This window comes from Meles meles, chromosome 10 (genome assembly GCF_922984935.1).
Source record: "Meles meles chromosome 10, mMelMel3.1 paternal haplotype, whole genome shotgun sequence".
Classification (NCBI taxonomy): Eukaryota; Metazoa; Chordata; class Mammalia; order Carnivora; family Mustelidae; genus Meles; species Meles meles.
The window spans coordinates 83,514,184-83,528,266 of NC_060075.1; the positions used below are offsets into that span (position 1 = coordinate 83,514,184).

Here is a 14,083-nt window from a genome sequence, read left to right on the forward strand (position 1 = left end):
AAATAGGGAGGGGGAAATACCAAATGAAAGGGAAACTAAAATAAATGCATGACATGGTATGCCCATCAAGATAGTCATATGAAGAATGAGGTAACAGAAAGTTGTAAGCTGAGAAATTGTAGTTTATCAGTTGCAAGAATTTGCGATGAAGTGATAAACATGTATTTTTTTCATTCACTGTGATGATGCTATCAGTTCTAGAGCAAGTCAACCATTTACCAAAAAGTGTGTGTTCATATACTCATAGTGATAGGGATGCCTGAGTGGCTCAGTTGATTGGGTGGCTGCCTTCAGCTCAGGTCATGATCCTGGGGTCCTGTTTCTAGCCGGAGTTGGACTCCCTGCTAAGTAGGGAGTCTGCTTTTCCTTCCCCCTGCTCTCACGCTCTTGCTCAGTCTTTCTCTTTCTCTTTCTCTCTCAAACAAATAAGTAAAATCTTTAAAAAATTAAGAAAATAAAATTAGTAAAAATTTAAGACAGAATATGAAGCCAACAAGACAAGTAGGCTCTTAGCATAAATAATGAGGTGGTGCAGTAGGATTAGAATCAGCCCTCTCTGCCGTACACCATCCTCTGAGTGTCCTTTTCCTTTTCTTCCTGGAAACAGATAGGATAATATCTGTGCTAATCAATCTATTGAAAAGCTGGAATTTATAACCCACCATTTTGGGGGTAATCGATATAGTAAAATGAAAAATAATTAGTTACAAAGTTATCTTAATTTGACAACTGTTCTGTCTATAGAATACTTGAGCTGATGCTTCGCAGGTATTCACAAAATGAAGCTAAATTGCTCCAAATGCTTTCATGAACATTTGTTATCTTCCTATAATCTGTTTCCATGGGTTTCAGACCCCCACTAGGAAGCAGAACTGGGCAACACAATGGCTGCCATACCCACTTGCTAACCGATAGGGGTCAAGTGCATGACCTGGTGAGCACATATTAAAAACATTTCATTCTCCATTCTATCCTGGGTTAGTTGGTATCACTTATTACTAGGCAGTGAGTTTGGAGTGCTTCAAAATGTTCCAGCCCTGCCAAAAAGACCATGATCTGAAGATAGCCAGGGGAGTAATTATAGAACATCAGTCAGAGAAAAACCTGCACAGTGGTTCAGTGGGTCAGACCTGATACATTTTATTCTTTTTTAAATAGACACTTAATTACTTTTTTATTCTGGGGTTACACATAGCAATTGAATACTTACTGTCCTTACTAGGGTAGAAATTAATATGGACCTTAACAAATAAGCTCAATATCTAATGTTATGCAAATACAGATTAAACTATCTGATTTTGCCATTAATGATGATAATTTAGTTTTAAAATATATTTTCTTTTTTATCTCTGCATTCTGTTCTTTAAGGCTTAATGTGTCAAACTACATGTGGCTTAATATAATATTATACTTTTAGCATAATGTTAGTAATATATTGTGTATTTTAATTGAAAAATTACCTTATAGAAAACTTCTAGCACTAAAAATTACAACATATACTTTTAAGGATAAAATAACCTTACTAATAATATTTTGACAATAAAAACTAATATTTTCAACCTATGTAGTGGAATCATGGAGTTTTTAACACATGGTGGAAATTTTGAGATCATAAGCCAGGTCCCATATTTTAAAGAAGAGAAGGTAGAGATTCAGGGTACTAAATGACTTAGCCCTAATTCCCATTTGGTTAATTCCTGCCAAAATTAGAAACTGAGTGTTCTCTTATAGTATTTTTGACTTATTAAAAGAAAGTAATAATTAGGCCATTTTATTAACTTTATGCATATTATTATTTCTGTCATTTTTGATACACACTGTATAAACTTAGGTTTTTAGTATAATTAAGTATAGGCAGAGGAATTTTTATTTCTATGTAGAATAAAATTGTTTTGTAATCATACAGGCAATAATGAGACCAGATTAAATTTAATCCAATTTTTTAATTTAATGGACAATGGAAACCAACAATTATAAACACTCTGTAATGTGTGTGGTTACCTAATATGTGAGTTTTCCTTGATTTTTTTAAAAATAGCCTTAAAAACATTTAAAATTGTGTTGACATTTTCTTACTTTTTCATAGACGAGGAGCTTTTCTCTGGAATGTATATAGATTTCATGGGCACAGATGCTGCTATTTTTCGAAGTTTAACCAAGAGGAATGCAGTCAGAACTGATCAGCACAATTCCAAATGGCTAAGTGGTAAGAAACATTTTCTGCATTTTGAGAATCATGCTTTAAACTGATTTAGTTCTATAATGAAGAAAGGTTAAAATGGTTGAAAAATCACCTGTGATGTAACAATTCTGTACTCTATGACTTTAAATATTTAGGAAAAATAAATAATTGAAGTAGTCCATAGCCCATATTCTAACTCTTTGTTAACTGTCATATAATTATCATAAATTAATAAATAAAAATGACAATGATATTTACTATACAGGCTCAGATGCAAGAATCTTCTCCAGTTGTCTACTTGTAGTATATAACAATTAAATATGCTATTTATTCATTTAGTCTGCATGAATATTTTAATAATGTCAAACCTGAAGATTTTCCTAAATTTATGACAATTAGATATAATGACTAGGGTGTTTTCAGGAACTCCTCATATTTGTTTATACTTGAATTCTTAAATGATAAAACTGGTATATATAATTTTTAATCATTGATTTAGTACTTAGCAGAAATCATATGTATGATAACTTTGTGATTATCACTATTCATTTATTTCTAATTTGGGGTAGAGTCACATGACATTCACATCATGAAAGATGCTCATTTGACTTTAATGTACAATTTCAATCAGTTGCTGCTGCTTAGAAGAAGAAACCGCTACGGTCTTTGTCATTTCACCCTGGGGATGATTTCTAGCTGACCCTAAATTTGACAATTCATTTAACATGGCACAGTGAAGCATGAATCACCACAGTTCAGCATCTTACTTCACTGATCGCCAGGCACAAGAAAGCAGTGATTGTTCATTTACTTCTTCAATTTATGACTCCAGTACATCTGGAAATAGAGTATTCTAAAACTTGTTTTGTTCTTGAAATAAAAAAATCCCTCTATGTCTTCAGATGACTGCATTTTTTTCCTTGAAAAATTTCCCCTTCATTTCGTATGCCATCTTAAGAAAAAAGCATTTTTGAGATCTTGGACTCCCGGCTCTACATTCTGCTTCAGTGAATTTGAGGTTTTATGCACTAGTTTGAAAACTATACTTCGAATAACAAACTTTTTTTTTTTCCCCTATAAAATGACCATTCAATTCCATGGGGTATAGCTGGTAGAAAGCGTTTTGATTTTTTAGAGCTCATCCCTGCACAAAGAATTTTTGCATTTACTGAACTTCTAGAATGTATTGCAGACAGGGGAAAAATAGTTTAAGCTATTATGTTATAGATATATTTTGTAGCACTTGACATTCCAAATATAGTATGTTGTGTGAATACAATTACTGCTGTTAGATTCTGCCTATGAACATGGAATTATTCTTCCATACCAAAGATGAAGAAGCTATATGCCTGTGGTCTACTTGGATGAGCCGTAGATGGATTTCCATCAGGAGCATATATATAGTCTTTGTATTTTTTCCTCAGAACCTATGTTTGTGGATGCACATGTGATCCCAGATGGCACAGATCCAAATGACGCTAAAGTGTACTTCTTCTTCAAAGAGAAACTGACTGACAATAGCAGAAGCACAAAACAGATTCATTCCATGATTGCTAGAATATGTCCTGTAAGTATTAATCTTGTCCTAATTTGAGGAAAGACACAAATTCAAATCATATAAATATGTTTTCTTTTGCCGATAGTTTATTTTCCCACTTTTATTTATGGTTACAAATTAATGAAATATTGAGGGAGACATTTTAATTTACTGTTTATTCACATCGGTCATATGAGATAAAAAAGCTTAATTCAAGGAAATACTGTTGTCATGGTTTTATACAAACAAATGGTTTTTGCTTAATTTTTTTTGCATTTAATGCATTTGTATTGAAAACAACTAAATTGTATGTTACAGAAAGAAACGATGATTCTCGTGAACAAAATATAGCAAAACCTCAATAAAGACAATTATTGAGGAACTTTTCATTTTTCTAATGAAAAGAAATGCATTAGTAAAATATAGTCCTAGTTAAAAACAGTAAACAAAATATTCTTCTGGTATATATAGCAAGTATACATAGCAACTCAAGAAAACTCATGATGCCCTCTCAAATAGGAGTTTTATAGGTTTGCCCTGACTTATTTATGATTAACATATTTTGGCAAAATTATTTCTTAAAGTGTTCAGTGTTTTAAATAGTTTATTTTTAAATATTATAATCTTCCATTAATTGTGGAGCTCATCTGCTTTTAAGTCATTTGGAACAAGGCAGCAGAGCCTGCAGAAGGAGTGAAAGGCTTCTGGGCATACAGAAAAAAAAAAACAAGAGAGACTATTTGTGAATGGCCCAAATGCCATTTTCCCTTCCCTGGCTGGAGAAATATATCTAGTGAAGCATCTGCTTGGAAATACTGAGGATTAAATGATAACACAGAGAAATGAAGGAGAGAAAATAGAGCTATTGGAGACCACTTGGTATAAGTATAGCCCACTATCCTGACCACAGTAGACTCTGCAAGCTTCACAGTGTACAAAAATTTATGTTCACTTTGAAGACAATGAGTTATTAGGACAAATTAGATTATGTGTTCTCCATACATTTTCCAGATATTTTCATCATGCACTGTTGAAGTTAGAAAGCTTTAGGGCATATATAAATTGAAACATTTACAGTTGATACCATACTATAGAAAATTAATAGTATAGCTATGGCTACTTTATAAAAATACTGTAGATCTTAAATATTCATCTTTGCTGGTATGCACATGTAGTTAGCATTTCCACCCTTCAGATTATAACCAATCCTCAAGTAATCCAAGTCCAAGCTGACTTTTTAATGCACTTGAGTATTTATTTAAGCTATCTGAAGGGTGTTTTCAAAATGGTTTCAGAATGACACCGGGGGACTGCGCAGCCTTGTCAACAAGTGGACGACTTTCTTAAAAGCGAGGCTGGTGTGCTCTGTAACCGATGAAGACGGCCCAGAAACACACTTTGATGAATTAGGTACATGGATGTGAGGTTGAGAAATGTTTTTTGAAAAAGAGTTTGTAAAGTTTATTTTAATAACCTCTCAGAAGAGGGTGTATTTTCCATGAAGGCTTTTAACATAAATAATCTGCCAATTTGAATGAATGATCCAGACACTGTTCATAAATTTCCTTAAGTGTTTTTTAAATCTGTTTTGCCTCTGAGTGCACTACTGAGACATTTAGTTCATTGAATTCACCATGTTATATAAATAAGTGTGTGTGTGTGAGAGAGAGCAAAAGATGTATTTGCATAATTTACATATGAATAATGATATATTTTTGCTTATCTGAAAGACTATGCCTTTCGTATATATTTAAATTCTAATATTCTGATTTGAAATCGGTTGGTATGAAAATGGAGCTATATATTTTAATAGTTACGGAGCAGAATCAAGGTTGGTTGGGACCATGTCAGAGTAGAAATTAGACATGTTCTCTAGTCTTAGTCCTCCTTGGTGACCCTGGGGATTAAGTATTCTCAGCATGTGTGACATGAAGAGGGTGACACTTTCCAGGTCAAATAAGGCTAACAATCTTATGCCTTTCTACCAAGGAACAGTTCTCTTTTTAATCAGAATAACTTGATACACATCATAGTGTCACGTTTACTAAGTGCCATTTAGAAATGACTTTTATTTTGCTACAATCCATTAAAATGTAAAATGCTGGCTAGTCTCAGATTTTGAGGCAGGTGATGAGGTAAGCAATAAAAACGTATTACAATATAGAACAATCTGGTTCTAGCAGTTGTAGAAACTGGAATAGGTAGCTGAACTCTTCAAAAGCCAGCCAGTATATTGATCATAGAAACAAAAGTCTTTGTATTAGTTGTTTTTTTTTTTAAGATTTTATTTATTTATTTGACAGAGAGCGATCACAAGTAGGCAGAGAGGCAGGCAGAGAGAGAGAGAGAGAAGGCGGCTCCCCGCTGAGCTAAGAGCCCAATGTGGGGCTCGATCCCAGGACCCTGAGATCATGACCTAAGTGGAAGGCAGTGGCTTAACCCACTGAGCCACCCAGGCGCCCCTGCATCAGCTTTTCTAGAAGCAAGTTCCAAGCATGATTTTTGTGGTATAACCTACTCACACATTATATCCCCCAAATTCTTTGCAAGTGTGTTTACGTTTTAATGACTTAGGGTATTTCAGTCTTACCTGTTTGTTTTTTTTTTAGGGAAAGCCAGACAGTTTAGCCTTTTGTTCACATATGGAAGGGCTTCTCTTTATTAATTTATTGCTTAAGAAGTCCTAAGTTCATTGTGAATTTAAAATAAACACATTTTTCTTTGTATTTCCCAGCAAGAATCTTAATTTGCAAAAGTTTAACTAAATTCAAATTTTTCTTTTAACTGTAACATTGTTGATTGTTAACTAAGGGTTTCCAGCAGAAATCTACTTCCAGGTTCTCATATGTGTTACTGAACCAAACTACCTATACATTTGGCTTTGCCTTAATATACTTTAAACTTTTTGTCATTAGGGGAATTATTGATTAAATTAAACTACCAGTAGCTCTTTTGACCATAAACCAAAAAAGTCTTATTTTAAATAAAGAAAAAAAGTCATGTTGAAAGAGTTTTCTTTAAAAAAAAAAAAAAAAAAAAAAAAAAAGGAGGGTTTCTTCCATATTCCAACTTCTAACCTTAGGTAAAAAAAAAATTGTAATTTGTAAATTTTAAGAAGTGGCATATTATCCTTAAAGGACATTTAGAAAATGCAGAAAAAAGGGGCACCTGAGTGCCTCAGTCAGGTAAATGTCCATCTTGTGATTTTGGCTCAGGTTGTGATGTCATGGGTCCTGATCTCATGGTTCCTGAGACGGAGTGCCCCTTGGGCTCCACACTCCAGACTCCAGGGGAGTCTGCTTGAGATTCTCTTGTCCTCCCTTCCCCGCACTTGGACTCTTTCTCTAAAATAAATAAATAAATCTTTAAAAAAACGAGAGAAAATGCAGAAAAAAGAAGACAATATTTCTTTATTTCTGCTAACCAGAGACACTCACTGGTGGTCTTATTGTATCGTGGTGTATAGGTTTACGGTTTACATGGTTCTAGTCTATATTATATACCACTGTGCCTTTTCCATTTTTAATTACTTCATTAGCATGGTTTCCATAAGTTTGCAGTCTTCATAAATCACTTTGTGTTTGTATAATATTTTATTTAACTTACTCTACCATGTGCCTGTCATTGAGTTCATTTAGTTGTTTCCAGATTATAATGATGCTGCCAGAACACCTATCTCAATAATACTTTTCATAGTTGAAACTGTTTTCTTAGGGTAAAATTTTAAAATACAGTTAATATTTGGGAACTTTAAAAAAGTGATATTTTCCTTTTATAGAGGATGTGTTTCTACTCGAAACTGATAATCCAAGGACAACACTAGTGTATGGCATTTTTACAACATCAAGGTAATTATTAAACAATTACAGCTTATGGATTAAACAATAAACCTTATTGAGTAATAGTAATTATTACAAAATATTCTTTTCAATTTTTAATTTTACATAACATTCAGGATGTAATTGTCCTGTTTTACTACTTTTTCTTGATTACCAAAATATGTTTAAGCTGAACTAATACTTTCAAAATAGGTTTGAACAGTGTTTATGATGACTATATGCTATTTTTCTCAAAGAAAGGAAAACATGAATGATAATGCAGGAAGTACGTAAGCTATTTTATTTTAAGGAAGTAAGTGGAAGACTAATGTTTCACCTAAGACTTTTGGTATTTCTATTAAAATAAATTTTACTTCTGGAGCAATCTAAAATGATGACTATTCAGAAACTAATAAAGTACTGCACCAATTTTCATGTTCCATATGACGGTATTTCATATATTTGAAGATAGGTTTAATGTTTTCTAACTTCTCTGGGATATCCAATCCCAATTGTCATATATTTCCAGACAATTGCCATATTCTCACCCTTTCCTAGAGATGCTTCTGTTTACTCATTTTACACTGGAATGTTACTCAGAATTCAATACAATACTCCAGCTGTGACATGGCCAATGCAGAATATAATGGGTCCCTTTTATTAGACCATCAATTATAAAGCAGAAACTTAAAGATTTTAGCATTCTCTTCCAGTGGGGCAAGCACAACATAATTGTAAACTGTAATGGACCCTTCAAAGTAAAAGAAAATCACAGAAATATTGATTATAAATCATATTTACACTTGCCCTATAAAACTTGTAAAAAGCTGTCCTTCAGGATGAACAGTTTAACTCCTGTTCTAACAGAGAAAGTAATCTCGATTTAACTCACAAGGAATTAAACAAAGTGAAAAGAACCAAATTCTTAAGAAGAAAATGTTCATCCCCAAAAAATATTTCTAGAGTGTTTGTTTTTTCCCAGTAGCTTTTTGAAAAATTCAAAATTGTCATTTCTGACCAGTGATGCTAATGATTAATAATATATCTTGTTTTTTCCAATGGGCATCTAAGTTTTCCATTAGGCATCTGATGTAGGAGATATATATAAGTCACAATGTTTGTTTCAGTCAGTCTGCCTTAGTAACAACAGAAATAGGTTTGAGTAAGGATCCAAACAAATTCTGAGATTTTATTGACAAAGTTAATGTATCTATCTATCTTTCGGAATCTATCGGTTTTTTTCCTGTTACTAACAGGGAAAATACAGAGACTATAACAGACTTTTCTAGCTACTATTTAGGATACATGTAGGAACATTCTCACATTAAAGTAATCTTAAGACAAAGAGATAGCATTTTCCCTTAATGAGATTTATTTCTCTGAATTATGATAGATTGTATTGACGGTGACTTAGAATTTAAACTCATATTTTTTAATAAATCTTCAGTTTATTTTTTCTCATTAAGATAAACTAGTTAGAAATTTCTTTGACTTGTCCTATATTTGGGAACATTGAAGACTCTTTTATAACTTATTACTGCCTACTACCTCCATGGATGAATTAAATGTTTTAATGTTTTATGTGTCAATGGCTTACTTCAAAATAATAGAAGTTTTTTAGCTTTATAGTGTGTACTGTAGCATTCAAGTTTTCTTTGATGAATTATATCAACTTTTATCACAAGCTTTATCTGTTTTTTAAAATTATATTTAAAAGTTTAAAAAAGTGAGAAAATCTCTTTCTGTTTGTTTTTTTAGCTCGGTTTTTAAAGGATCAGCAGTGTGTGTGTATCATTTATCTGATATACAGACTGTGTTTAATGGACCCTTTGCCCATAAAGAAGGGCCCAATCATCAGCTGATTTCCTATCAGGGTAGAATTCCATATCCTCGTCCTGGAACTGTAAGTATCCAGGAATGTTTCTTTGTTATTTTGGTTTTTAAAAAATATAATTTAACAATATATGAATATCATGTTGATGTTTATTATATACAGCCATAGACCAACTGATATACTCATTATAATTTTTCAGGTCACTTGGGACTTTACAAATATAGCACCCTCTACAATTTTTTTCTAAGTACTATTACTAATAAAATCTCTTTTCGGCTTCAAGACAACTGGATATATGAAAAAGGACAGAGATATTTCCTAATTTTATTCGCATAAAAGCCATAGCTTGGAAAGTGTTAACATTTTGGTGTCAGCCTGAAAGAATTTGAATGCTAGTTGCTTTTAGCAACCCTTCCTGATATTAATAAATCTCACCTATTTTAATAAAGGAATAACCATACAAGAATTAATTTAGAGATAAAATATATGTGGATCTTTGAATTTTAAGGGATATATGAAAAATTATATGTTGTGTATTTCTCAAAGAAAGAAAATAGTATGTGTAAATAAACACAATGAAAGTGATGTTTATAGTTCAATAAAATATTTATGAACTATAAAGTGTTGAGGTGTATGGTATATTAGCAGTATTAAGAAGTACATTGAAAGCTAACGTTTCTAGCTGAAGTTACAGACAGTGTACTCACAGATTGGAATTGAACTTTTCCTGGGATAACAATGATCATAGTCCTACTATTTGTTTTTCATTTGGCTCCTTGTAATGCTTTATTGAATTCTAGAATATTGATTAGTTTTTATCTCTATAAAATGTCATAGAGTACACTGAAAAGAGACAATCAAGAGGAATATAATTTTCAATTGACTATCAAGAGGAATATAATTTTTTTGTATTTTTGCATTTCATAGAATATGGTTATATTTATAAATAGGAGCGGATGTGAATAAAGAAGGATGTTTTCATGGAAAATAATTAAAAAATAATTGTTAAAATATTATTTTCCTAAAATGTTTCTTTTTCCTTTTTACTTGAATATGAAATTCCCTCCACCAAAATTCTTTCAGATATTCATCCCACATAATTTTTACCGATCATTGATTCACTTTATTTTTTGTGTTATTATTAGAGTTTATTTGCAGTGTATTATTCATTCCATTATTTTTTTCATCATCTTAAATTATACTGCTGTCAAATTTCTTTTAAAAAATAGGAAAAATAGTTTGCTAAGCCTTTAAACCTAATTTATTCAAAAATAAAAGCGCTCAAATTCGGTTCCCTGGCTAAGAAGCTCAAAGATTAATCATTGATATATCTTTTACAGGAACAATTAACTTTTAATTAACTGGAAAGATCATTATCCTTGCTCTTTAGCTATGAAAGAATTAAATTTTAAAAAGCCACACTTAATCATGGCTGGGGATAAAGTCCTATTAAACAATTCACGGTCTCCTTATACATGATCTCTTTTCGATGCTCATAGCTCAAGAGAAAGTGAAAAGATAATTATTTGGTGTAACACAAGGAAGATATCAATAGATATATTGATCTTAGGGTACCTCAAGTTGGGATGTGTTGGATAAAAAGCAGAGATTACATAAGAGGAGGCAAAGTGAAGGGGAAGGCAAACAACTTTCAAATTCCATTGTAACTCACGGCTCTCTTTATTTCATTCACTGTATTTCATGCACTCTCAGGTGACTCACTGATAATCTATTCAAACTAAATTTTCTTTTTGAGAATTATTTGCTGTTTGTACTTGACCAAGTCATTGCTTCATCTTAATACAGAAAATTAACGATTGTGATTGTATATGCTTTCATTAATTGTTCTTTTTAACAACATACATATACAGGAACAGCTGGGTTTGTAAACTCAACAAAATTCTGTTTTCCCCCAAGTATTACCTTAAGATAAATTTCCCAGATAAATAAAAACAGATAAATGAGAGCCGTGCTAATTGATGAATCAGGTTTGAGGCCTCAGAGCCTCAGTGAGTATATGTGGGAGCTAGTTTATACCCAATTTACAAGAGCAAATTGTATGTGCCTCATCTCAAGTAAGGATTCACAGTGCTCACTTGAGATCAGCATGGTGAGAATAGTTACAGTCTGGAAACTGACAAATATTAGAATTCAGGGAATTTTTTTTCCTGAAGAAAAGCCACTCCTGTTCCTACCCCTCGTCAAGACTCTTCACCAAAATGACAGTTCAAAAAGACTCAGGAATCATACTGAGAAAAGCACTCGTGTCAAATAGCAATTATTCTACATAAAATGTGGGAATAGATAAAACCCTTTTAGTATAACAAAGTAAACCAATGTTAAATTAGAAAATTCTGTTAACAGTCCCACTTTTCACTATTTCCAAGCTCCTAAGAATAAGCATGTTTTTTTTCTGTTGTAAAGTAGTGTGTTATACGCCAGGGCTTAGTAACACACATCTGGAGCTGACGCTGTGAAAAAAAAGGGAGTAGTCAGTCCTTGAGACATATTTCTATAATGTGGTTTCTTACATCTGGTGCTGAGACCAGAGCAGCTCCCTTAAATAAAAAAAATTGTCAGATGAGTGATCCTTAGGGAGTGAAACAGGCAGGGTGGAGGAAGACCTCTGGAACTCCTTCTGGAAAGCATACCTCCCAGAAGATCCCTCCACCCTTCCCTGAGCAGCACACCAGGAAGTCTCAGCTGTCTGACTCACAGTGGCCAGCGTCTGTCTTTTTCCTAGGCTTCCAGGGTTTCGTATCCCACTGATGTAGCAGGAAGACCTACAGCCAAGTGACCCAGAGCATTCCCTCATCTTTAGGGCTAAAAATGTTGCTTCTGAAGTCCTCCCATGAAGGCTCAACTGTGATTGCTCTACTTTATTTCCCTACGCAATAGTCCAGTTGCCGGGTCAACCTCATAAATCCATGACTGGATTCTTAAAGAAATGACAGGGGCAGGAGTTGTCTACCCTCATTCTAGTGTTCCCTGTAGGTGATTCTCTTAAAGCCAGGTTGATGGCAATGTTAGCAAACTGCCCCAACTAGCAAACCCAAGTCAGTGGGAAGAAGCCTGCCAATTGTGTCATAATGTTTTTCCATAAGTAATTCAAGTTTGTGGAAGAAACAAGACACCTTTGGTATGTTGCAAAGGGCGGCCAAAGACTGCATATTCTCTCTGTGGCTGAGCTAACACATGACATTATTCTGTTGCAACGTGTATAAAGCTTCCATAGAAAATTGTTTTTGCTGATACACTTCTGTTTAAAGCAGAACCTAATAGAAATGTTCTGTTGTAATGTCCATTTATAAGTGGACTAGAACCATTTGCATTCATCATTGTGCCTGGTACCTGGTACAGCAAAAGAACATGGAAAATCTGTTACCCACTTAGTGAGTGACGGCCAGAAAAAGAATTTTATTGCTGACACTTTTGTTGATTCCGTGTATCTTTTGGTGATTCTTACATTAGAAATATTTCTAGTCTTCACAGATGTTTAAAACATTGTTAGGGAGTTTACAATAAAATTAAGTATAACAGGGGTATAGACATGGAAAATGCATTATATGTTGTTTCATATCATTATTCAAGACCCATGAATAAAATAGACAATAAATACTATTGAAGTTTAGGGGAGAGAGAGAGACTGTTGTGGGACAGCCTCATGTAGAGAAGGCATATAAAAAATAGGAGACCAAGCTTGCCCCGAAGGCAGTCAGATTTGGATAACTTAGGTGGAAAAAGAATAATATTCCAGAAAGGCTGCAGCTTACATTATAAGGCAAAGATAGAAATTAATAAGCAAGTTCTAGAAGCTCTGCCTGAACTAGCAGGACTGGAATAGAGCACTCCTGTCAGCAATGGTGGATAAATGGAGGTAAAATGAAGATCAACTGGTACATAAGTCCACTCTTCAGCTATGTAAATCTTTGAGCTTTAAATAAAAGGCCTAGATTATCAAGGCCTGAAGCATGAGCTCAGTTTCTCTGAGAATACTAGTTCCAAAGGCCAGTGCCAAAAACTACCACAGATTCTGGAATGCCATTTATTTATGTTCATAAATTTATCCATACACCACTCATCTTTCAAGTGTTTAGGTCAAGCTCCCCTTGACCATGCCCAGAACTCCTTCTCTGACTAGTTTTGCTTTTATGTTCTGTAGTCTTTAACCTCAGTTCCTACCTCTTTCTTCCACTTTGTGCTCTGTGATCCAGCAATGTCCCAGGAATTATAGTTTCCTAAATATTCCAATTTTTTTTTCCATCTCTAAACCTTTTCACCAACCCTGAGAGCCTTAAGTTCTCTTCTAGTCTGAATTCATTTAAAAAATATTGGATCTTACGCATATGTGGCAATTGATCATGAACCAAGATTGTTATTTATCTTATTTTTTATAATCTTATTATCTTATAAATTATTTATCTTATATTTGTCTAAATTATTATTATATACCTTGTTACTTTACTTTGAATATGCCCATCTTCCTTACTAGAATACTTATGTCTAGAAGATAATGGTGGCTTATTATGTCCCCCACTGGGCACATCAAAATGCTTTTTGAATAAAAAGTATCCAAAGAATAGCTATGTGAATTAATATATGAATATATTAATATTGAAAACTAGGACCATATATGTGAGATTTAGGAGCATCAGAGGATGGCAGATGTCAAGGATACCTAAAAATAGGAAAGAAATTTGGTTGAGGGCAAC

The 14,083-nt window shown here is 33.3% G+C and overlaps 1 protein-coding gene across 1 annotated transcript in view; it reads left to right on the forward strand.

Moving 5' to 3' along the window:
• SEMA3C (semaphorin 3C) overlaps positions 1-14,083 on the forward strand; it is a 174,015-nt gene that overhangs the window by 103,719 nt on the left and 56,213 nt on the right. Inside the window, exons 7-11 of the mRNA XM_046021382.1 lie at positions 2,087-2,206; positions 3,607-3,749; positions 5,015-5,129; positions 7,498-7,567; positions 9,296-9,440. Of these exons, the coding sequence (XP_045877338.1) occupies positions 2,087-2,206; positions 3,607-3,749; positions 5,015-5,129; positions 7,498-7,567; positions 9,296-9,440 (593 nt within the window). The remainder of the gene's footprint in view (positions 1-2,086; positions 2,207-3,606; positions 3,750-5,014; positions 5,130-7,497; positions 7,568-9,295; positions 9,441-14,083) is intronic.